The 26,131-nt window shown below is 45.1% G+C and overlaps 2 protein-coding genes across 5 annotated transcripts in view; both read left to right on the top strand.

Moving 5' to 3' along the window:
• Positions 1–18,952, top strand: part of USP3 (ubiquitin specific peptidase 3) — a 92,946-nt gene extending 73,994 nt beyond the window's left edge. For all 4 annotated transcript variants that reach the window (XM_040226703.1, XM_040226706.1, XM_040226705.1 and 1 more), the window contains 4 exons: positions 9,689–9,807; positions 11,003–11,116; positions 11,252–11,319; positions 15,262–18,952. In XM_040226703.1, coding sequence (XP_040082637.1) covers positions 9,689–9,807; positions 11,003–11,116; positions 11,252–11,319; positions 15,262–15,427 — 467 coding nt within the window. In that variant the 3' untranslated portion in view covers positions 15,428–18,952. The remainder of the gene's footprint in view (positions 1–9,688; positions 9,808–11,002; positions 11,117–11,251; positions 11,320–15,261) is intronic.
• A 2,430-nt stretch (positions 18,953–21,382) lies between these two features.
• Positions 21,383–25,926, top strand: FBXL22 (F-box and leucine rich repeat protein 22). Its single transcript, XM_040226707.1, has 2 exons — positions 21,383–21,856; positions 24,936–25,926. Exons 1-2 carry the CDS (start codon positions 21,522–21,524, stop codon positions 25,279–25,281), a joined length of 681 nt encoding a protein of 226 aa, XP_040082641.1. The 5' UTR covers positions 21,383–21,521; the 3' UTR covers positions 25,282–25,926.
• Positions 25,927–26,131: the final 205 nt, after the last annotated feature.

Raw genomic sequence — 26,131 nt, forward strand, 5'->3', positions numbered from 1 at the left:
CAACAGAAAAATGGGCAGACATTGTAAATAGACATTTCTCCAAAGAAGAAACACAAATGGCCAACAGGCCCATGGAAAAGATAGTCAACATCACTAATTATTAGAGAAGTGCAAATCAAAACTACAGTGAGGTACCACCTCACACTGGTCAGAATGGCCATGATTAGAAACCCTATGAATAACAAATGCTGGAGAGGGTATGGAGAAAAGGGAATAATCCTCCTATACTGTTGGGAATGTAAGTTGATGTAGCCACTATGGAAAATAGTATGGAGTATTCTCAGAAAACTAAAAATAGAATGGCTGTATGGTCCAGCAATCCCACTCATGGACATATATCCAGACAGAACTCTAATCCAAAAAGATACACGCACCGCTATTCACAGCAGCACTGTTCACAATAGCCAAGATGTGGAAATAACCTAAATGGTCACTGAGAGATGAATGGATAAGGAAGATGTGGTACATATACACAATGGAACACCGCCCAGACATAAAAATGAATGAAATAATGCCATTTGCAGCGACATAGATGAAATCATTTTAAGTGAAGTAAGCCAGAAAGAGAAAGACAAATGCTATATGGTATCACTCATGTGGAATCTAAAATAAGACACAAATGAACCTATCTATGAAGTAGAAACAGACTCACAGAGCACAGACCTGTGGCTGCCAATGGGGAGAAAGCAGGGGGAAGGATGGAGGGGGAGGTTGGGGTTTCCAGATACAAAGCTATTACACACAGAATGGGTAAACATAAGGTCCTAATGTATAGGACAGAGAACTGTATATTCAATATCCTATGATAAACCAAAATGCAAAAGTATTTTTAAAAAGAATATATATATGTATATATAAAACTGAATCACTTTGTTACACAGCAGAAATTAATACAACATTGCAAATAACTATACTTAAATTTAAAAGAAAAAAGAATGCATGAGGGAGGGTTCCAACTCAAGATGGTGACACAGGAAGACCCTGAGCTTGCCTCCTTCCATGGATGCACAAACCTCCAGCTACGTATGGAACAATTTGCTTTGAAAAAAACCCCTAAAAACTAACAGAGACTCCTGCACGTTGGGCAAGTAAGAAAGAAACCAGATTGTAGTGGGTAGGAAAGGCTGAGACATAATGTCACCATAACCCCTCACCCAGAGCTTCTTTCTAAGGAGGGAAGGGTTTGAAACCCACCCAGGCACCCCAGCTTTTAAGGCCTGCACCTGCGAGGTGAGGCCTCAAAATATCTAGCTTTGAACACTAGCAGGGCTTGCATCCACTAGACCCACGAGACGTGGAAGTGGCTCTTAAAGGGCTCATGCACAGGCTCTCAGGGCTCCACACTGAAGCAGTCATTTGAAAAGCACCAGGACTTGCCTCTGAGGCTTATCTGCTGATCTTAAAGCATCAGCCTGAGAGGCAGGGGCCTGCTGGGATTCCCTCTAGGGATGGAGGCTGGAGGGCACCACCTTCATGCTCTTCTGCCTTGGTAGACCCTGCAGATGCCGTGTTTTGTATGTGGTTTTCGTTTGGGGGGTGCCATCTTTATACTCCGTTTCTGTTGGGCTCCAGCCAGCAGGCACCATCTTGGGGCTGTCCTCTGCCACACTCCAGAGCACCAGCATCTCCTGGAGGTAACTTTTGCACGTGTCAGCTCCCACCTAGGGATGCCCCTTGATCACCTGGCATGCATTCCTGGGCCCTGTGAGACTATTAACAGTGGAAAGACAGTTCTTGGCCAACTGCCATCCCCACAGCATTGCACAGAAACACAGACTGAAGTCCACCCAGTCTTGAGATTGCTTGTGCAGGAGCCTTGGCCTGAGGGGCAGGCCTCCAATCTGGCACAGTCCTAGGGGCTGACAGAGTTGCTCTCATAGAATGGAGGCCAGTGGACACAACCTTTGTGCTCACCTTCGGCTTTGCCCTAGCTCACCAGTATCTTCCAGCAAGAGGCTTACACCCTTGTCTGGCCCTCAGATTTTTGCAGCTGCTTTCAGGGGACACCTTTATATCAGCTGACTCTGGTGGCCAGCAGGGGTCATGCTCACAGGTCCCACAGGACTGTAACCAATGGAGCAACAGCTCTTAAACAACCACCCCCCTCTAGGGACAAGAAGCAACAGACTAGGAGCTCAGCCTTTCTTTGAAAGAGGCCTATTAGCACATCATAGCTGCAGCCGGAAGGGTAGGGTTTTAATTAAACACACATCTAAGGCTCACAATGATCAATTCCAGAGATTATGGACGGTGAGTGAGGTCTTCTTTTGCTGTGCTCCACAGCCCCAGTATCTCCTGGAGGGGAGCTTTCACACACGTCTGCTGCTCCTGTCTTTGTGGCTGCAGCCTATGGGCTGCCCCTTGATTGCCTGTCTCCAGAGGCCCGGGGGAGAGGGCTTGGGTTCCTCGGTCACATAGGACTGTAACAGCGTAGGCCACCACCCCCAGGGCGCTGGGCACGGCCAGTCTTCCTGTGAGAGAGGCCAATCTCCCTGTCCTAGAGCTTTGGCCTGAGGGGCAGGCTTCTGGTTTGCCATACATCTAGGGGCTTACAGAAGTCCTCTCAGGAAACAGAGGCCAGGGAGGCCATCTCATAGATCACTGGTATCTTCCAGAAAAGAAGTTTATACCCTCGTCTGGACCCCAATTTTTTGGACTCTGGTGGGAGGGACACCTCCAGATCCCATAGGACTGTATATATTTGCATACTTTAAAATCTGCTGCCTGAGATTTTTCCCTTTGGGAAAATGACAGGTCTTGGCATACCTTCAACTCCTGAGAACTATTAACAATAAAATAGGCAGCAGTTTAGACAATCAGAAAGCTTTGAAAGACAGCCAGCAGCTAGAGCATGGTTAAGCAGTAAGGTTTATCGCCTATACAAAATCTACTCCTTAAAGACTGGGGAGTTGGCTCTTGTATTTAATACATAGAGTCAAGCAAAAGGAGTCAAGCAAAAGGACTATGGTCCAAATGAAAGAACAAGACAAAGCCTCGTTAAAAAAAAAAAAAAACTTAAATAAACATATAAGTAATTGACCTGATAGAGTTCAAAATAATTGTCATAAAGATGCTCACCCATCTCAGGGGAAGAATGAGTGAACAAACAGAACTTCCAACAAAGAGATAGAAAATACAAGTACCAACTATTGAAGTCACAGAACATTTGTATTACAGAAGTGCCAGAAGGAGTAGAGAGAGGAAGGAGCAGAAAACTTTAATTTGAAGACATAATTGCTGAAAATGCCCCTAATCCAGATCCAGGGAGCCCAGGGATTTCCAAAAATACTGAACCCAAAGGAATTCATCAAGACACATTATTCTTAAAATGTCAAAAACAAGGAGAGAATCTTAATTTTTCAGCAGACACTTTGCAGGCCAGAAGGGAGTAACATAACATACTCAGAGTGCTGAAAGAAAAGAAATTCTATCAAGAATATTCTACCTGGCCTATTTATCACTGAGAATTGAAGGCAAGATAGAGTTTCCAGACCGGCAAAAGCTAAAGGAGTTCACCACCACTAAACTAACTTTATAAGAAGTGTTAAAGAAACTTTAAGATGAAAATAAGGGGCACTAATTACAAAAACATACAAAAGTGTAAATCTGTCAAAGGTAAATATATAGTAAAAGGAGTGGATTAATCACTTATAAAACTAGTATGAAGGTTAAAAGACAGAAGTAGTAAAAATAACTATAACTGCAATAATTAACTGTTAAGGGAAATACAGTATAAAAGGATGTGACTTAAATGTGGGCAGGAAGAAATTTAGATTGTGTTTTAACTTATTATCAGCTTAAAATAGATTGTTATAAAGTTCTAACTCTTTCATATGTAAGCCTCCTGGTAACCACAAAGTAAAAACCTGTAGTAAATACACAAAAGATGAGAAAGAAATTTAAGCATACCACTAAAGAAAGTCTCAAACCACAAAGGAAGAGAGCAAGAGAACAGAGGGGAACTATATAAAACAGCCAGAAAACAATTAAGAAAATAGTAATCAGCACATACCCATCAATAATTATGGTTAATTATGTCAAAAATTAAATGTAAATGTACTAAGTTCTCCAGTCAAGAGACAGAGCAGCTGAATGGGTAAAAAAACAAGCCCCTTGTATATGCTGTCTAGAAGAGACTCACTACAGATAATAAGGACTCAGAGTGAAAGTAGAAGGATAGAAAAATATATTCCATGCAAATGGAAAACAAAGGAAAGCTAGGGTAGGCATATCAGACGAAATGGATTTTAAAACAAAGACTGCAATAAGAGACAAAGATGGGTGATATATAATGATAAAGGGGTCAACCCAACAAGAGGGTGTGACATTTGTAAATATTTAGGCACCCAAAGCAGGAGCACATAACTATATAACGCAACTATTAACAGACTTAAAGTGAGAAACAGCAATACAATAAATAGTGGGGACTTTAATGCCCCAATTACATCAGTGCATAGACCATCCAGACAAAAAATCCATAAGGAAACACTGGCTTTAGATGATACATTAGATCACATAAATGTAACAGACAGACATACAGCATTCCATACAAAAGCAATAGAATACACATTATTAAGGGCACAAGGACGGAGAAGGCAATGGCACCCCACTCCAGTACTCTTGCCTGGAAAATCCCAAGGATGGAGGAGCCTGGTAGGCTGCAGTCCATGGGGTCGTTAAGAGTTGGACAGACTGAGCGACTTCACTTTCACTTTTCACTTTCATGCATTGGAGAAGGAAATGGCAACCCACTCCAGTGTTCTTGCCTGGAGAATCCCGGGGATGGGGGAGCCTGGTGGGCTTCCGTCTGTGGGGTCGCACAGAGTCAGACACAACTGAAGCAACTTAGCAGCAGCAGCAGCAGAAAGGGCACAAGGAATATTCCCCAGGTCACATTTTTGGCCACAAGACAAGTTGTGGTGTTTTTTTTTTTTTCCCCACCACATTACATGGCTTGTGGGATCTTAGTTCTGGACCAGGGATCAAACCTGGGTCCTCAGAAGTGAAAGTGTGGCTTCCTAACCACTGGACCACTAGGAAGTTCGCCAAACAAGTCTTAATAAATTTAATAAAGCTGAAATGCTATCAAACATCTTTCACACCCATGATGGTATGAAAATAGAAGTCAACTACAAGAAGAAAATTGGAAAAGTGACAAATGTGAAGCTGAAAACCACTTGCTACTAAACAACTGGTAGTTCAAAGAAGAAATCAAGAGAGAAGTCAAACAATACTTTCAGAGAAATGAGAAAGGAAACACAACACACCGAATTTATGGGATGCAGCAAAGGCAGTTCTCAGAGGGGCTGTGCATGTATGCTTAGCCATGTCTGACTCTTTGTGACCCCATGGACTGCAGCCTGGCAGGCTTCTCTGTCCGTAGGATTTCCCAGGCAAGAATACTGGAGTGGGTTGCTGTGTCCTTCTCGGGGGGATTTTCCCAAGCCCGGGATCGCACCCAGGTCCCCTGTGTCTCCTGCATTGGTGGGCAGATTCTCTACCACTGCTCCATCTGAGAAGCTCATTGAAGGGGAAGCTCAGAGCAATAAATGCCTACCCTCAAGAAACAAGGAAAAATTTGAATAACACAGCTTTATACCTCAAGGGACTAGAAAAAGAACAAAAAGTGAAATCCAGAGTTACTAGAAGGAAGGAAATAACAAAGATCAGAGCAAAAATATATGCAATAGAGACAAAAAAGACAGTAGAAAACATCAGTGAAATTAAATGCTGATTCTTGGGAAAGATAAACTGCCAAACCTTTAGCTGTGATTTACCAAGCAAAAAAGACAGAGGACTGGGGATTCCCTGGTGGTCCAGTGGTTAGGGCTCTGTGCTTCTATTACATGGGGTATGGGCTCAATGTCTGGCTAGGGAACTAAGATCCTGCACGCCATGGGGCGCGGACAAGTAAATAAATGACTAAATGAAAGGCATACTGAAAACAATTTTAAAAAAGAGGACTCAAATAGATAAAAATCAGAAATGAAAGAGGAGACATTACAACCAGTACCAGTAGCATCATTCACAGAACTAGAACAAATAATTCTAAGATTTGTGTGGAATCACAAACAACCCCAAATAGCCAAAGCACTCTCGAAAGAAAAGGAAAAGCTGGAAGTATTATATGCTCCCTGCCTTCAAATTATAATTCAAAGCTACAGTCATCAAAATAGTATAGTATTCACACAAAAACAGATGTACAGATCAATGGAACAAAATAGAGAACCCAGAAATAAATCATGTATACATGGGTCAGTTAATTTATGACAACAGAGACAAGAATACACAATGGAGGAACGATGGTCTCTTCCATAAATGGTGTTTGGAGAACTGGACAGCCATATGTGAAAGAAGGAAACTGGACCATTAACTTACACACCAATTAATTCAAAATGGATTAAAGAATTGAACATTAAGACCTGAACCCTAAAATCCCTGGAAGAAAACATATGCAGTCAGTTCCTTGACATCGGTCTTGGTGATGGTTTTTTGGATCTGACTGCAAAATCAAAGGTAATAAAATGAAAAATAAACAAGTGGGACCACATTAAAATAAAAAGCTTCTGTAAAGCAAAGGAAATCATCAAAATGAAAAGGCAACCTACTGAATTTGGATCATGTATCTGATAAGGAGTTAATATCTAAAATATATTTTAAAAAATTTGCACAATTCTATAGCAGGAAAAAAAAAAACCTGATTACAGTCAACCCTTGAACAATGAGGGGGTTAGTTCATGTGTAATTTATAGTCAACCTTTCATATACACAGTTCTGCTTTATGGGTTCAACCAGACACAGACTGTATAGTATTGCAGCTGCTAAGTCACTTCAGTCATGTCCACCTTTGTGCGACCCCACAGACGACAGCCCACCAGGCTCCGCCGTCCCTGGGATTGTCCAGGCAAGAACACTGGAGTGGGTTGCCATTTCCTTCTTCAATGCATGAAAGTGAAAAGTGAAAGTGAAGTTGCTCTGTTGTGTCCGACCCTCAGCAACCCCATGGACTGCAGCTTTCCAGGCTCCTCCATCCATGGGATTTTCCAGGCAAGAGGACTGGAGTTGGGGGCATTTGCTACTAAAAAGTATATGCATATAAGTGGAGTCAGCTGTAAGAAATGAGCAGATCTGTACGAAATGAGCAGATCTGAATGGACATTTTCCCAAAGACAAACAGGGCCAACAGGTATATGAATAGATGCTCAACGTCATTAATGATCAGGGAAATAAAAATCAAGACCACAATGAAATACCACCTCACACCTATAAGAGTGGCAGTCATCAAGAAGACAACAACTAACAAGTGTTGAGGAGGGTGTGGAGAAAGGGAGCCCTCACTCACTGTTAGTGGGATTGTAATTTGGTGTAGCCACTAAAGAAAGCAGTATGGAGGCTCCTCAAAAAATTACAGACAGAACCACCATATGACCTAGCAGCTCCACTGCTGGGTATTTGTCCAAAGAAAACAAAAGCACTAATTTCAAAAGATACACACAGCTTCATGTTCATTGCAGCAGCACTTAGAATAGCCAAGATACAGTGTCCAGTGATGGATGAACGGGTAAAGAAAATGTGATAACACGCACACACTCTCTCATACTCATTCACATGCACAATGGAATATAATTTAGTCAGGAGAAAGAAATCTTGTGTCATTCGGGACAACATGGATGGATATTGAGGGTACTCTGCTACGTGAAGTAAGTCAGAGAAAAACAAATGGCCGTATGACCTCACTTCAGTTCAGTTCAGTCGCTCAGTCATGTCCGACTCTTTGCGACCCCATGAATCGCAGCAGGCCTCCCTGTCCATCACCAACTCCCAGAGTTCACTCAGACTCGCATCCATCGAGTCAGTGATGCCATCCAGCCATCTCATCCTCTGTCGTCCTCTTCTCCTCCTGCCCCCAACCCCTCCGAGCATCAGAGCCTTTTCCAATGAGTCACAACCTCACTTAACGGAATTTAAAAAACAAAAATAAGTTCATATATAAGGATAACAGATTGGTAGATGCCAGGATCCAGGGCGTGGGGTCGGTAAAATGGGTAAAGGAAGTCAAAAAGTACAATTTTGCACTTGTAAGTCATGGGGATGTAATGAATAGCATGCTAACTACAGTTAATACTTTATTGCATATTTGGAAGTCACTGAGAATAAATCTTATAAGCTGTCATCAGAAGAAACAAGTTTGTAACTTATGGTGACTAATTGTAACTAGATTTATTGTGATCATTTCACAATATATATAAATACTTGAAACTGATGTTACGTTATGGTTTTAAAAAGTATGCTGGAAAAAAAAAAGCACATGGGCCCTCTGGACACATGTTGGTCTGTGTAGAATCTGGCCCACTCATAAACCCTGCTAGACTTTGCCCCACTAACTTCCCTGAAGGGGCTCTTCCTTACACTCTCTGTAATGCCAAGGTTGACTATGACCTGAAGACTCGAGTACAATGTTGCCTTTCCTTATATGCTGTTTGTGCTTGCGACCCAACCAACTTCTCAAACCAAGCATCATATTGTTTTAAAGATGCATAAGGGCATTATATATGATCTATAAAGACAAGCCAAGAAATGACTGAACAAAGGTCAGGATAGTGAGTACTTCTGGGGTGGGGTGGGGGCGCGGATTGGGAAGAGGCACCTAGGAAGCTCTGAACAGGGCTGGCCCCCCCCTCCACAACTCTAGGGGATGCCATTCACATAAACCCTGGCTCCTCTAGTACTAGATAATGCATATCCTTACCAGAGTGGTGGATACAAAGGCATTCATATTTTTCTCTAAAAAAATAGTATATTCTCACAGAACAATGCATTCATTATATTTATATGGATTTCTGAATATATTACTAATTGTGCCAGAATCAGCAGACTTTTTCTATAAAGGGCCGGATGGTAATTATTTTAGGCTTTTCAACAAATAAAGTCTGTGTCACAGCTGCTCGGGTCTGCTGCTGTAGTGTAAAAGCAGCCAGAGAGTATATAAATGAATAGGTGTGATTATATTGCAGGCTTTATTTACAGAATCAGGTGGCTGGATTTGGCTTGGGGCCAAAGTTTACTACACCCCAGATGACACAGTTAAATCTTTGAAAGGAAAAAATATACCTATGGTCCATCTCACAGGATTTTGAGTAGAGTGTGAAACAAAGGATTCATTGGTGATATTGTAGGAAGGTCAGTGATGAAGCCTTTTGTAATCTATGTTTATTTTTGAATAAATTCTGACTGTGAAACATTTGATCTAAATTTGACTTTTTTATGAACTTGGGGTTCTGTCCTTTGTTATATAAGACATTGAGAGAAAACTGCTGTTTGAACCTTGATTTCATTAGGGAACCACTTCTGTCAGAATTATTCAGATTAATTCTTTTACTAATAATAGTAAACCCAACTACAATAATATCATCTGTCATGAACTGATCATCACCAGATGTTAGACATGATTCCAGGCACATTATACATGTTACTTCTCTTCTTCACAACAGTTCTTCAATGTAGACTTTTTTGAGGGTCTCCATTTTGCAAGAGAAAAGCTGACTCTTCTAAGGTCACATAGTTAATAAAGCTGAGATCTGAACCCAAATTGTTCACTTTCAAAGTTCACAGTCTTTTTTTTCCTACAGTACACTTCCTCTATGAAAGGCATCGTCATTTAATGCTGCCAAAATCAATTTTGTTCCAGATTGTCTTCGCAGTTTTACTGACTTAGAAGAACTTGATGAGACAGAGTTATATATGTGCCACAAGTGCAAGAAGAAGCAGAAGTCCACTAAGAAGTTTTGGATTCAGAAGCTGCCTAGGGTAAGCGCTGCATTTCCCGGTAGAATGCAGTTTTGAGGGGGAAAATGCTTACGATTGGTTGGAAGACAAATTACTTTTCTAATTTTATATTTATATAATCTGTTCTGCATTGGTCTCTAGGGTTTTCAATAAAACTAAGCCCTTTATGAATTCATAAGTAAATATATCCTGATCACTATTTACAGAGCGTGACGGGTGGGGTTTCCCCACCACACCACCAACATGCAGTTCTGTGACACCATGGGTGTCCTACATACAATTCAACTCCATTCTGACACTCTTTACTCAGAGAGAGCACCAGATTCCACAGGGTGAAGGGGCTCAGCCCCACAAGATCGCCCTCCACATCAGACACCATCACAAACCCAGGCTGTTACTTTGGGCTTAGGCTTCTGAAGGGACAAACTGCAAACTGAGGGCTCCTGCGACTCCTTGCTTGGACTGCAGACATCAGTCACGTGTCCCCATTGTCACTCCTCCTTGTGACTGACCAGGTAGAAATCAGAGGTCCCCATGACCCTTGTCCCTTCTTGGGTTCCATTAATTTGCTACAGCAGCTCACAGACCCAGGAAACCTGTCTGCTCACCAGATTATCAATTCACGACAAAATATGTTAAAGGATACAAATCAACAACCAGATGAAGAGACAGAAAGGGCAAAGTCCTGAACAAAGGAGTTTCTGTCCTCATGGAATTTGGGGCCTTGCATGGTGGCATGTGGGAGAGCTCTGGTTCCCCAACCTGGAAGCGCTCCAAACCTTGTCCTTTGGGCTTCATTACCCAGACACGACTGATTAAATCACTGACCATTGCTGATCGTTCAGCCTCCAGTCCCTCTCCCCTCTTGGGGGTCAGGGAGGTAGGACTGAAAAGTTTTAACTCAATTTCTTGATTGGTTCTCTTGGCAACAAGCTCCCATACCTCACTAACAAAAGGTCACTCTGTGTGGCTCTCTTCACTTGGGAAATTTCAAGGCTTTTAGGATCTTGTGTCAGGAAAGGAGACAAAACTAAACACATAAATCACAGTATCATAAAAAGGTATTCATGGAAGAAACCAATATCAAGATCAAAAGAAAAACTGACAGACTGCCTAAAATATTATCTAAGAGATATTAGTACCATCAAGTAGTTAATTTTGACTGAAAGGTAAATTAAGTGCTTGTTTATAGTTTTTGTCTTTATTTCTCATCCAGGTGCTATGCTTACATTTGAAAAGATTTCATTGGACAGCATATTTAAGAAACAAAGTTGATACATATGTAGAATTTCCCCTTCGAGGCCTAGACATGAAATGCTACTTACTAGAGGTAACGTAATTACATTTGTTAGTAAAATCAAGTCTTCATGGAGAGCGGGTGGAGGTCATTGAGGTAGGGAGATGCTGATGTCATTGACCACTGCTCCTAACTCAGTCCTGGGATACCTTCTCCCCTGATCTGTAGCCCGAGAACAGTGGCCCAGAGAACTGCCTGTACGACCTCGCTGCTGTGGTGGTGCACCATGGCTCTGGGTGAGTATGCCAGCGGGCTCTCTCGGGGTTGGGAATAGGGCAGTAAAGACCTGCAGTTGTGTACCACTCTCAGTAACTCTCTCCCAGCTCCCTCTACAACAGATTCAGATTCATTCACTAAAATGGACAAAAATAGACAAATTTAATTCAGATGATCATTATATCTATTACTGTGGGCAAGAACCCCTTAGAAGAAATGGAATAGCCCTCATAGTCAACAAGAGTCCAAGATGCCGTACTTGGGTGCAATCTCAAAAATGACAGAATGATCTCGGTTAGTTTCCAAGGCAAACCATTCAAATCACAGTAATCCAAGTCTATGTCCCAACCACTAACGCTGGAAAAGATGAAGTTGAACGGTTCTACGAAGACATGTAAGACCTTCTAGAACTAACACCAAAAGATGTCCTTTTCATCATAGGGAACTGGAATGCAAAAGTAGAAAGTCAAGAGATACCAGGAATAACAGTCAGAGTTGGCTTTGGAGCACAAAATGAACCAGAGCAAAGGCCAACAGTTTTGTCAAGAGAACGCTCTGGTCATAGCAAACATCCTCTTCCAACAGCATAAGAGACAACTCTACACATGGACATCACCAGATGGTCAGTCCTAAAATCAGATTGATTATATTCTTTGCAGCTGAAGATAGAGAAGCTCTAAACAGCAAAAACAAGACTGAGAGCTGACTGTGGCTCAGATCATGAGCTTCTTATTGCATAATTCAGACTTAAACTGAAATAAGTAGGGACAACTACTAGACCATTCAGGTATGACCTAAATCAAATCCCTTGCAGTGGAATTGACAAATAGAGTCAGGGGATTAGATCTGGACAGAGTGCCTGAAGAACTGTCATTGTACAGGAGGCAGTGATCAAAACCATCCCCAAGAAAAAGAAACGTAACAAGGCAAAATGGCTGTCTGGGGAGGCCTTACAGACAGCTGAGAAAAGGAGAGAGGCAAAGGCAAAGGAGAAAGAGAAAGATACACCTGTCTGAGTGCAGAGTTCCAAAGAATAGCAAGGAGAGAGAAGGCCTTCTTACGCGAGCAATGCAGAGAAATAGAGGAGAACAATAGAATGGGAAAGACTAGAGATTTCTTCAAGAAAATTTGAGATACCAATGGAACATTTCATGCAAAGATGGGCTCGATAAAGGACAGAAATGGTATGGTCCTAAGGGAAGCAGAAGATATTAAGAAGAGGTGGCAAGAATGCAAAGAAGAACTGTACAAAAATGGTATTAATGACCTGGACAATCACAATGGTGTGATCATTCACCCAGAGCCAGGCATCCTAGAGTGTGAAGTCAAGTGGGCCTTAGGAAGCATTACTAAGAACAAAGCTAGTGGAGGTGATGGAATTCCAGCTGAGCTATTTCAAATCCTAAAAGATGATGCTCTGAAAGTGTTGCACTCAGTATGGCAGCAAATTTGGAAAACTCAGCAGTGGCCACAGGACTGGAAAAGGTCAGTTTTCATTACAGTCCCAAAGAAGGGCAATGCCAAAGAATGCTCAAACTACCACACAATTGTGCTCATTTCACATGGTAGGATAATGCTCAAAATCCTTCAAGCTAAGCTTCAACAATACGTGAACCAAGACTATCCAGTTGTACAAGCTGGATTTGGAAAAGGCAGAGGAACCAAAGATCAAATTGACAGCATCCGTTGGATCATAGAAAAAGCAAGCGAGTTCCAGAAAAACATCTACTACTGCTTCATTGACTACATTAAAGCCTTTGACTGTGTGGATCACAACAAACTGCGGAAAATTCTTCAAGAGATGGGAATACCAGACCACCTTACCTGCCTCCTGAGAAACCTGTATGCAGGTCAAGAAGCAACAGTTAGAACTGGACATGGAACAACTGACTGGTTCAAAATTGGGAGAGGAGTACGTCAAGACTGGTATGTTGTCACCCTGTTTATTTAACTTGTATGCAGAGTACATCATGCAAAATGCTGGGCTGGATGAAGCCCAGCCTGGAATCAAGATTGCCTGGAGAAATAACAACAACCTCAGATATGCAAATGATACCATCCTTATGGCAAAAAGTGAAAAGGAACTAAAGAGCCTCTTGAAGGTGAAAGAGGAGAGTGAAAAACCTGGCTTAAAACTCAACATTCAGAAAACGAAGATCATGGCATCCGGTCCCATTACTTCATGGCAGATAGATGGGGAAAAAATGGAAATAGTGACAGACTTTATTTTCTTGGGCTCCAGAATCACAGTAGATGGTTACTGCAGCAATGAAATTTAAAGATGCTTGCTCCTTGGAAGAAAAGCTGTGATCAACCTAGAGAGTGTATTAAAAAGCAGAGACGTCGCTTTGCCAACAAAACTCTGTATAGTCAAAGCTATGGTTTTTCCAGTAGTCATGTACAGATGTGAAAGCTGGACCATAAACAAGGCTGAGCACCAAAGAATTGATGCTTTTGAACTGTGGTGCTGGAGAAGACTCTCTGAGAGTCCCTTGGACAGCAGGGAAATCAAAGCAGTCAATCCTAAAGGAAATAAACGCTGAATATTCACTGGAATGACTGATGCTGAAGTTGAAACTCCCAATTCTTTGGCCACCTGATACAAAGAACTGACTCACTGGAAAAGACCCTGATGCTAGGGAAGATTGAGGGCAAGAGAAGGGGACAACAGATATGAGATGGTTGGATGGCATCACTGACTTAATGGACATGAGTTTGAGCAAACTCCAGGAGATAGTGAAGGATAGGGAAGCCAGGCATGCTGCAGTTCATGGAGTTGCAAAGAGTTGGACATGACTGAGTGACTGGTAGAACTTTCCTTCAGTCTTGGTGAGAAAGACTATTCCTGAGATAGGTTGCAAAGCATGAAGAGAAGGCACACGAAAGCAAAATGGAGAAAGGTTCATTTGAGCCCAGCATTCACAACTAGTCTATTGTCCACAAAATCCTGAGTAGTCATTACTCCAAAAGACTGCTGATTTCCTTGGCCAATTGATATTTAAATGGAAACAGGTATTATTTAGAATAAACTTCATGTTCTCTACTTTAAAGGTACATTTCTTACTTTGTTATATAACATTCTTGATTACTTTTTTCCCTTGAAAGCCTGTATTAGGGGTGTATTCCTTCCTTTTTCTGATCTGCTTGAGGATGTTAGTTTTAGCTTCAGACTTGGCAAGCCACTATCCATGTTGAAAATCCTCTTCCCTCTGAACTTTGTAGACATTGTTCTATTGACCTCACCATTCATAGTTATAAATGATAAGTCCATTACACGTCTGATTCTCATTTGCTTGTTTTTTTCTTTGGACTTAAGAAATTACTTGAGATGTATTTGTTTGGTAGTTGACAGGGATACTCTTAGTCTGGTGTCTTCAGCTCATGAAATGTTTTAGTGGTCTTTCTAGCAGTTTGTGAAGGTCTTGTTCTGTCTACAAGCTTTCTCCTAACCAGGAGGACTGACTCTGGGGCTCCATGTGAGAGTGGGGGGTCATGCTGAGAAAGAAAAGCCTTTGATGGTCAAAGTCGGAAAGAAAGTGCTTCCCTGGAGGCAGATTTCTGTCCTGTGCTCAGGTTTCTTCTACGACTGATGGGAAATCTGGTCCTAAGTTTTCCACGTTTCCATAGGCCTTGGCCTCTGCTTGTTAGGCTCCTTTGATGTTTAGTTTCTGTTGATCCAGTGCCGTGTGAACACAGCTCTGTGTGTCCCAGAAAATCGTCAGCTCTGGTCAGTCCCTGGCACTCTTCCCTGCTTTCCAGGGTCACTGTGGTCCTTGTCATTTCGATGGGTTTCAAGAGGATAAACGTGAGCTTAATCAACTGTCTTAAACTACAGATCTCTAGAATTTATTCCACACAGTACTTATTAAAATTTATTGTCCTTCTGATATTTTATATGGTTGCACGGATTCTTGTGTGACTTCTGTAGACTTTTTCTTTGATCATTTGACCTTTCTTTACAGGGTTGGTTCTGGACATTACACAGCATACGCAACTCATGAAGGTCGCTGGTTCCATTTCAATGACAGTACTGTAACACTGACTGATGAAGACACCGTGGTGAAGGCCAAGGCCTACATCCTTTTTTATGTGGAACGCCAGGCCAAAGCTGGATCGGACAAACTTTAATACCTCCTCCAAATCATTATTCGTCAACTATACCGGACAGACATTTCCAATTTTCCATAAATACTTGATCCAAGAGTTAATTTCATTATGCACTTTTCAGTTTCCTGTTTTGGGTTTAGTTTTATTTTGTCAATGGTAGTGACTTATTGAACATGGGCACCAACTAATTTTTTTTTTAGTTCTACCAGAAAACCTCAGCAGATATTTTGATTTGCTGCTTTAGTTGTAATAATTCAGTTTTTATATGTAGTTTCAAGAACTTAGTTCTATTTGACTTTTTTATATTAATGTTCAGTTCTCACTTTGAGGCACATTTACATCAATGCTTTGTTACTCTCATATGCTGAAAGCGAGAAATGTTCCCGATTGTGAAGAGCAATGTAACCACCTGCTGCCTTCTCACAGATCCAAGGGAGATCAGGCTGGCTCTAAACCAAGTATCATGTGTGCACATAAATTTGTGGCTCACGAGAGTTGAGTGACTGCTCAGTAATCATTCTTTCTGCTTGTAAAAGAGAACAGGAAGGGCATCATTAAATAGACCAGGTGACTGCTGCTCTTGCTCTCTCTCAAAGGTGCTGTTTATCAGCACTAACTAAATAAATCGGTCGATTCAGTTGTACCTACATTGCAAATTCAAGAATTACTTTTTTTTTTTTTGGTTTGGGGGCACTTTCATAGATGAGATAGGGGTACTGAACAGTCCAAATAAGACCAAATACACTTAAAAGTGTTTCAGAAATTCTGTGACTCAGCTACATGTTATCCAAGCGTTATTTATGCAGTGTGAAGAAACTGTAGTGTCCTGTTTGCCTTTTTGAGTCAGCACCTAATTCCCCCATTGGTTGTAGCACTGGGATTAACTGCATGTCCACTCTAGTCCTACTTCTTACTTAGCCACCAGAGGTTGAGATGCTACCTTCCAAAGCTGATTCTGACCGTCACCTAAACTTCGGGTAACACTGGAGTCCACAGGAGGAAACTAAAGTCTTTAAGTTTTAACAACTCTTTAAAGCTCTCACTGGCCTATCCTCATAGCAGAGCAAATGAAAATAGCTTCACTTTGAATAAGTAGAGTTTTTCTTGTTTAGGTTAGCAGACTTTTAAAATTGTTTTCAAGAAAAGTAGGCACCAGCACTGCTGCTGCTAAGTCGCTTCAGTCGTGTCCAACTCTGTGCGACCCCATAGACAGCAGCCCACCAGGCTCCCCCATCCCTGGGATTCTCCAGGCAAGAACACTGGAGTGGGTAGGCACCAGCACTACTTAGCTTTAATTCAAATTGAAATCTGGAACCAGAATCCCATCTAATGAAGCTTCCTGTGCTTTCCAGAAGTGTTTTCAAGCCAGCCTGCTGGTCTTGGGGTTCTGTGCTTTCCAGAGGTGTTTCAGCCAGCTTGCTGATCTTGGGGTGCTGGTGCACAACGTACAAATTAGTGAGAGGAGGAGGGAGCTCCGGCTGGGCCTGTGTGAGAGGAACACGCCCATTTTCATGTTAGCTCCTTGTTCGTCGGTATTTTCCTCCCATCCCAGTTCTCTACAAGTTGTTACGGGGCAGCAGAATGCAGTTAGTTTATGTTAAGCTAGCCAATCAGACTTTCTCATATTATTTTTTTCTGTTAGAAAAAAATGGTCCAGATTTTAAGTGTATGGATGTAAAAGAAAGTTGAGTGGCACTCCCCCTAGCTTGGATATTTGAAGCTGTGGGAGCAGAGCTGCTCCATTCCCACTTTAATATTAGCTGGAAAAATCCTACAGTTTCTCAGAGCAGAACACACCTGCTAAACCGTTTAAAATAACTAGGAGCAAATTATGTCTGAATGTCTACTGTCCAATACAGTGGTCACTGGCCACGTATAGTTAAGTGTTGATTTTAATTAAAAATATATTGAAAACTCAGTTCTTCAGTCACACTGGTCATGGTTGAAGCTCTCAGCAGCCACTCGGCACAGGACCACCCAGGGCTGGACGGTCCACCTGTGTGCGGAGCTCTCTGACACTGCTGGCCTAGTTTCACTGCAGAGAAAAAAGCTTTGCCACCATGTAATCTTACAACTTAGAGAGCCCAGAAGATAAAACCAAGAGGAAAACATGTATGTAAAACAGTTTACAATGGTAAATTACATACGTCAAGGAACAACTTTTTGAACTGCAGAAATGACAGTCTCACAATTTGATCTACTGTATCAGTATATTAATATCACGTCACTGAACTAGAAATGTGCATCTCCTCTGACCTCGCTCCTATGAATCCAGTCTCTTTTGCTTAGAAGATACACAGCTGTAACTTCTAACATTTGCACTTAGATCACTGCGTGGGCAGCAGTTATAATTCCAACAAGAAAGCCTCGAGCAGTGTTGATGGAGGAAAATGGCCTTTCTACCAAATGGAACTTACAACAGACTAGACTACTGTGTTGGGGAAAGTGGTCCTCACACAGGCAACACTGTTGGCCTAGGAGATGAACACACCTCCTCTCTTGAATTTTGCAGTGTTTCTGTCTTCATTTTACTAAAGCAGACATGCCTGAAGGATACCATGAAGGTTCTTTGGAAAAGCGACTGGATCCATGTGAACTGTGCACTTGAACATCAGTGATGTGAATGTGCCTGTTTCTATTTTGAAAATTTAACTGTGCAGCCTTATCACGCCTCCTTCGAAAGCTGACCTTCGTGCTCTTCAGGGCTGTTCCCTGGCGCCGTGTTGCCTCTAGCACGTGTGGCTTCCCACTCAGAGAGCAGTGCTGAGGCAGGGCCTCGCGCTGAGGCACAGGGCTCCTCGGAACAAAGCTTCCTCAGAAGTCCTCCCACACAGGTGGGTGAAAGAAACAGTTTGTGGCAACACAAATCTCTCTCCATGGTGGAGAAAACCTTTGCTTATCCACTGTATTCTACTCAGTGTCTAGTGATGACAAATGTAATAGAATTAAACCAGTAAAGTGTATGGGCCCTGGTTAAGTGTTAAATGTGTATCTCACCCATGGAACCTACTCAGCAGCTTGGTTTCTAGGGTTGGGGACATATTTATTTCTTAAAGCCAAACCTCTCCTTCATTGGCTTAGTGTGTGTACATATGTCTGTTTAGATATACTTATCCCACTTCCACCTCTACCGTCCCCTAAACTCTCACGTTCCCTTTGTAGCTGAAGTGGCCTCTTCTCGTGGGCCCTGGAGAAGCTCCTGAGCAGTTTGTTTCTGCAGCCAGGAACAGACAAGAGTGGGCCAGAGCGTGGCCGCGGGAGGGTGCCCCCAGCGCAGGAAGGCATGGGAGTAGGTGGCGTCATGCTGTGTCCAAGGTCTGCATCACCTCGCTGGGTGAGGACCTTCCCCCCAGGTCTGACTGCGATGGACTTCAGACTTCCCTCTGCGAGTGTTGGTTGTGTGAGAGGTAATCATTTCCACTGAAACCTAGTTTGTATGATGCTGAGAGGATTACTTGTGCAAGTGACTGATGTAATCACAGCCCTTTTCTGCTTCACCAACCTGAACTATTTCATGGAAAGTATCATTAAAGATCTGGTCTCTTCCCTTTTGACTATTATTTCTGAACCTCTCTCAGTGGAGCTAAGTGATGATGCACTTGCTCAAGCTACGGGCCTTTGGAATGAGTCAACAGGTAGCAGAGTTTTACGAACCCCTCCTCACCTGGGGCTGCTGGTACACTCGAGCCCAGACAGAATGACCTGGAGGGCAGGGCTGGTGGCAGCAGGTCATCCAGTGGCACAGTCAGGTCCCGAGGGAGCTCACCCGCACTGCGTGACTTCGTCCTGTCCTTCCTGGTGACGCTGATTTTATAAGAATGAGGTCTGCTTGCCTCCGTCAGAACCAGACTACCCTGAGGAACCAGGTTTGGGGCTCTGAGCGAAGGATCAAAGTGCCGCTGTTTTTAGAGGGCTGATCCAGGGAAACAAGTGCCGCTGTTAAAGTCAATACCTGCTTAACAGTAAGCTCCTTTGAGAACCACCCTGTGTCCACACCCATCGTTTTTCTGTTACTCATTTGCCTGTTTCTATCAGTCTTCTAAAACTGAAGACAGAGATGCCTGCAGCCCAAACGGTTTTGCCTCCAGTTCCCAAATCGCACGTTTCCTTTTGGCAGCCCTGCTGGTCAGAGGCTGTGGAGGAGCTGAGCTCCACGGGGCAGAAAGGGAGGAGCTTGGAGGAACAGCTGTCAGAACACCCGGCTGTGAGCCACAGCCCTCCCTGCAGGCAGGCATGCCTGTGGACCCACCCTATATTCTGGGGTGCCTGCTACCACCCCATGTGAGGAGCAGCGAAGTGGCCCAGCGCTGCCCATATTTGCTGCTCAAGCAGAGCTGCTGAAGTATAGCTTGGGAGACACAAGGAACCAAAATGACTCTCCCCTGTGCCTGGCATGCTTACGCTACTCTGCCTTTAAGAAGGTGAAAGAACCAACTCTTTCCAGGGATCAGCCCTCTTAAAAGTACTGGTTTGGAAAGGATTCAGGAGGGAAATCCTAAAGGCTTTCCAGTAAACACACCTGTGGTGCAGCAGTACCTTTTAAATTAGTTTAACTAGAGCCCAAAGAGGGACTCTGGCTGTCAGCTGTCATTTGAACAATTAAAATGATTTGTGTGAAATATGAGCAGTTCCTAGTAACCCTTTCCTTGAGAAATACATCTTGCTTTTGGCTATTCCTTGATGTATGTTGTTTTTAAGAAAAGCCACGCTTTCCATGTGACCTTGGCAGTGGTGGGGTAACCTGGGCACAGGGGACCACTGAGCCTGGCTCCTCAAAGCACAGGAGCGGGCCACAGTGGCTACTCTCACCCCTCGGCTGCATTCTGCTTTTACAGGCAAAGCTGCACCAGGTCTGACCGAGCCTCAGATCCAGAAGAGGGTCCTGGCACGTGTGCTTCATCCACACAAGTGGAAACAGTATTCCCATTCCTCCTGATTCTAATTATGTGGGAAAAGGAACCAACAGTAACCACTGAGGGGGCCTCGTCTAGCAGAGAAACAATGGTTCTCTTCTCACGACTGCAGCCCCCAAACCAAGCAAGACATAGGAGACACAGACATAGGAGTTCACAGGAGGGGAAATACAGTAGGGTCTGGTGAAGGACTGGGAGCGAAGCGGTACTAGAAAATGGATCCACAGATTAAGAAATCTCAGTTTTGTGTTAGGAAGGGAGAACTCATGAATGAAATCTCCAGGCAATCTACCTAGCAGCTTAACTGCCGGGAACTAAACTACTCACATTCACGAGGAGGATGTGTGGCTGCCTTAGAGGGCAAGAGTGAAATACTTCAACTTATAATTGCTTCAAGCAGTTTTGTATTAAGAGTTACATCCTGGCACTTGGGGAAACATAGATTAGATACAGCAGGACATGTAACTGCAAAAATGTAAAGCCAAGTAAACAAGTTTAAAATGTGACACACACACAGAAGAACCCTGGAGAGCGAGAAGCTACTTAACACAAATCTCTTATGAAAAAGCTCAGGGTAAAAACAGAGCCAACTGGGAAATCCCTCTGCTTGGAGGGGGGCAGCAGGATTTGAAGGTAGCTCAGCCTAGGCTGGAAACCACTATGGAACAAAATAATACAGAAAAGGGGCATCGACCACAGCTTCTGCTTACACCTTCGAGCATAAAACCATCACCTTTAGTTCTTCATAGACAGCAGGTTTCTTCATATTGAAAGTAGATCCGAAGACTCATATTGATGTCCCAGGAAATAAAACCAGATACTATTTACAATTAGAGTCCCTCCCAGTGAGTAGAGACTGCAAGCCCGGACAAAGGTGGTCCAGCCAGCACCTCGAATGAAAATGCCAAAAGAGCTCTCTGCCTAACACCATTGTCAGCTAAAAGGAAAGAAATCCCCTTTAAGGAGGCTATTGAACTTCAATATGCTGCTTTTCTGCTGAAAACATATGCCGAGCCACAGACTGCCGCACGTATGTCTGGGTCTGGGCTTCCCTCCTCCTCAGAGCGCCAGCACCAGTTGTTGGCCAAAAATAAACACCATTCTTCAACCATATATGTCCACCAGCCCAGAGCTGGGGAGGAGCAGCTGGAGGTAGGTCAGGTCCCGGGCTCCAGCCACACTCGGTGTGGCCACTGCGTACCATGCACATCACCCAGCTCAACCGGGAGTGCCTGCTGCACCTCTTCTCCTTCCTGGACAAGGACAGTAGGAAGAACCTTGCCAGGACCTGCCCCCAGCTCCAGGACGTGTTTGAGGACCCTGCACTGTGGCCCCTGCTGCACTTTCGTTCCCTCACAGAACTCAAGAAGGACAACTTCCTCCTGAGCCCGGCACTCAGGAGCCTCTCCATCTGCTGGCACTCCAGCCGCGTGCAGGTGTGCAGCATCGAGGACTGGCTCAAGAGCGCCCTCCAGAGGAACATCTGCAGCCGGCACGAGAGCCTAGTCAATGATTTCCTCCTCCAGGTGTGCGACAGGTAGGCCGCCTCCTGAGCAGCGCTGGCATCTAGAGCTCTGGGAGGCTCCTGGGGGTCTGGGAAGAGTAAATTATGAGACCAAGACGTCTCTGCTTCGGGGAGCCTCAGACTAGGCCCAAGGCAGACTCTCCAGGCCCACCCACTACGCAGTCTCCCCAGGATGGACAGAATTATGGGGGGGAAAGGGTGCCAATCTTCCTCTTAGCCTCAGGTCCTGGAGCTGCTTCAGCTGAGAGGAAGAACTAGACTTCAGCCTCTCCCTGTGCTTCTGGCAGCTGTCCCCCCTGGCAGCCATTAAGGGCTGGGTGGGTCCAGCTGGGCCTTCATTTTCAGTGTCAGGCCCCAGGAAAAGGCTTCAAGATTCAGCAATCAGCTCACCCCCTTGACTTTGCTCCTGGCAAGCAAACCCCAAGACCTGTGAAGTGCAGCTGAAGGAGGGTTAGGCTGCTCGGCTCTGGGTTAGATGAACCAATCCAGGCTCCAGCAAGGGTGCAGACAATGGTTTCCTTATGAGAAACTTACTTATCTTCAAAAGTTACTGCGAGGATCAGTAAACTAAAGAGTGCCCAAGTTCTCAAATGAGCAAACCAAAAGTCTGACAGGCTGTGTGACTTGTGCCACAGTCTAGGATTACCAGATTTTAGCAAATCAAGATTCAAGAGGCCCAGATAAATTTGAACTTCAGGTAGACGGAATAATTTTTGGCACAAGTATGTCCTAAATACATCCTATATTTGACCCATCGACCCCACAGTGGCAAGACTCCCAGCGCCACAGCCTCCTGCCCAGAGCAGTCCATGAAAGAAGAGTCCTCCTGAGCCAGGCTCGCTCTGAGCCTTTACCAGTCCTGACCTGCCTTTGAGGAAATGACCCCCTCGTTCACTAACAAACTAGGTTCAGTCTGCTTGTTGCCACCCAGGTTTAACAGCTGCTGTATTCTGGCAGCCTAACAAGGAACAGAAGCAAATAGTGTAGTGGCTCCTTTTTTTTTTTTTTTTTTTAAGGCCATAGAAGAAAATAGATGGATTTGGGGTTGGTCCCTAATGAGACCATGCCATTTTGATGGGTTTAACCAGACCCAGTAAACAGACAGCGAAGTGATACGTACAGGGCAAAAAGTCTGCCCTAAATTTCTTCCATTCTTGTAAGAGAAGCAGGTATAACCCCCCAAACTAGCAAGGTGTGGACTGTACCTGTCTGGGTATAGCAAGGGTCATGAGTGTCATAAAAAAAGCAAAGGGCTTGGGGCTGAGTCCCCACTGTCTGACCATGTGACCCCCCAGCCCAAATATTTAAATTAATTCAACTTCATTTCTTCCCCTGTGAAATGGGATAAACTGCCTTATCTCACAGGCTAATTTTGGATTAAATGACACAGCAGCACTGGCACATAGTAGGTACTGATACCTGTGCAGCAAACCTAGATCTGGCAATCACCTGGGGACAGCTGAGGATGGCTGGGCAAGGAGTCCATGGTTTCTTTTGCTGGCTTCTTCCTGCCTCGGGGTTATTCTAAAGGTTCTCAAGAGGAAGGAATCATGTTAACAGCCTTGGGGCTTGAACGCCTACCTAAACCTCACCACCACCCCGAAGGTAACAGTTTCTCTCCCACTTGACCGATGAAGAGGTGGTGCAGCAAGGTTCAGGTATTTGTCCTGAGTCAGACAGCAAATAAGTCACAGGCAAATCACTTGAGCTCCCTGAGCCAGTTTCCTCATTCGAGAAACTGGGGGTGGAAGGCAGATATGAAGACTAAGGAAGATGTGCAAGCTAGGAAAGATGGGGTGTTCTTGGTGTGTGGATGCAGCCATGTCCAGTCTATTTTAGTTCCTTCCTTCCTAAAGCAAAGGGAGCTGAGCTGGCTCGGTCAGGTGCAGCCCAGGGGCATTGAGGGAGGCTGATGGGGAAAGGGAAACCCTCTGTGGCCTGGCTCCAGCTTCCTCTGGCAATAGGAAGCCAAGACTTGCACCCATGAGACAGGTTCTTGACTGGAAGCAGTCTGGTCCTGCCTGCTCCCAGGAAACATGGCTTAGAAGCACCCACAGAAGGCCCTGCACAGACTCCAGACACTTCTAATCTCATTTAGTCCTCAGGACAATCCCACTGGTGGGCATTATTCTCTCCCAGCCAACCTCAAACACATACCAGGTAAAGAGTGACAAGGTCGCAGCACAAAGAAGCCACGTCCAACTTTGCTCAAGATCTTTTCCCCAAGCAGTTGCTGGTAAGGTTGGTGCAGAGACACCCCCCTCCCCCCATGCTTTCTGGACAAGCTACCCGTGTCCCTGACTGTACCCACAACAGGCCTGGGTCTAGCTACCTGTGGATCTTGACTTCTGGCAGGCTGGCATCCCAGCGGAGTTGCAGTAATTGCCTCAGTCAACTGAACTGAAACCAGGGCTCTAGAGCTCGGAACCAATACTCAGTGGGGGCCCCGATGGCCAAGAGTTGGAATGGGCCTGACTCTAAGACACTTCACGGGAAACTCTCTCTGTACTGTCCTACCATGATCACCAGGGCCTCAGCTTGAAGCTAGATTTGAGCTGTCACCATGCACCGCTTTCCTCACCCTCCTAGAAACCAGCATCGCCTATGTCCACACCAGGACGGGGGTTTGTGCTCCTGGGGCTGAAAGCCCACTCATAGCCAAGTATGGTGAGGTGGAGTAGCAGAAGAGCAAGGGAAGCGGGTCCCAGTTCAGATCCCGGTCGTGTCACCGCGGGCAACTTCCCAAAGGGAAACTCGCTAGGTCCGATGAAAGTGAAGGTCGCTCAACCGGATCCAACTCTTTGAAACCCCATGGACTATACAGTCCATGGAATTCTCCAGGCCAGAATACTGGAGGTAGTCCGTCCCTTCTCCAGGGGATCTTCCCAACCCAGGGATCGAACCCAGATCTCCCGCATTGCAGGCGGATTCTTTACCAGCTAAGCCACAAGAGCTAGGCCCGGTACTCCTCTATAAGATGCGGTCTCCCAGAGTTGGCACTGGGACCAACCAGCCAGGGAGCTACGGGGCGTGACCGGGGGCGGCAGGCTAACCGCATCCTCCTCGGCCCGGGCCCGCGTTCTCTCCGCAGGTGCCCCAACCTGGCATCCGTCACGCTGTCTGGCTGCGGCCACGTCACCGACGACTGCCTGGCGCGTCTGCTGCGCTGCTGCCCGCGCCTGCGCGCGCTGCACCTGGAGAACTGCGCGCGCGTCACCAACCGCACGCTGACGGCCGTGGCGGCGCACGGGCGCGCGCTGCAGACGCTGCACGTGGACTTCTGCCGCAACGTGAGCGCGGCCGGTCTGAGGCGTCTGCGCGCCGCGTGCCCGCGCTTGACGCTGCGCGCCGAGCACAGCGCGGCCATGATCCCGGACCAGCTCCCGCGCGGCCCGCACGCGCCCGGCGCCGCCCTCCGCAAGTTGCTTTTGCGCTAGGCCCGCCGGGCCGCGGGCAGCACACCGGCCCCGGGTCTCCGAAGGAGCTACTTGTGTTGAACGCTGGCTCCTAGACAGCCGCCACATCCTCAGCCAAGACAGGGATACGAGCGCCTACCCCATATTACGATTTTATACATTGGCTGAGTGCGAGATTTGATGGCCGGATGCTTGGAAAACACTCGATTGTTTCTCGCTAAACACCAGCACTGCGCCCCGGGTTCTCCACTTGGGCTCTGTCCCATCCTTCGCGGCTGAGGCTGCAGCTGCGGGGAGGGAAGGGGACGGGGGTGTCCTAAATCACCCCCGTGGGGAAGTGTGGCCACTCGGAGCTCCCCAGAGGTGTGTGAGGGGCAGCCCTCTCCTCAGCCCCTCCCTGCTGCGCCAGAAGGAGGAGGGGTAGAACCCTGGGCCTGAGAGAGTCGAGCCTTTGCTCCGTGCCCACCCCCAACTCGCTTTGAGTGATCCTAGAAAATTCTTGTTGATGATTCTTTCATAAACTGCAGCTATGCTTGTTTTCTACCGTTCTCCCATGCATCAAAAACGAAGAAAATCATTTGACAATCCCAAAGTAAAGACTTAAAAGCAGCAGCCCTGGTTAAATCTTTGGTTAACGAAACCATTAAAAGCCAATGCCAAGTTAAATTTTTACCTGCTAGCTTTGAACGTTGGGCACACACCTTGAGTTCAATTTTATAGCTTTAGTCACTGCTGTCCCACCTTTAGCCACCAAAGTAGAGGCTTTCAGTCATCAGTCATCCTGCAGCCTCCTGGTTCCAGGTACAGTGGGAAAATTGGGAGTTAGGGGGGAAGGCAGGGAGAATGGTGAAGTGGTGGGCGATATTCACCC

The sequence above is a fragment of the Oryx dammah genome, unplaced genomic scaffold, assembly GCF_014754425.2.
Source record: "Oryx dammah isolate SB20612 unplaced genomic scaffold, SCBI_Odam_1.1 HiC_scaffold_26, whole genome shotgun sequence".
Classification (NCBI taxonomy): domain Eukaryota; kingdom Metazoa; phylum Chordata; class Mammalia; order Artiodactyla; family Bovidae; genus Oryx; species Oryx dammah.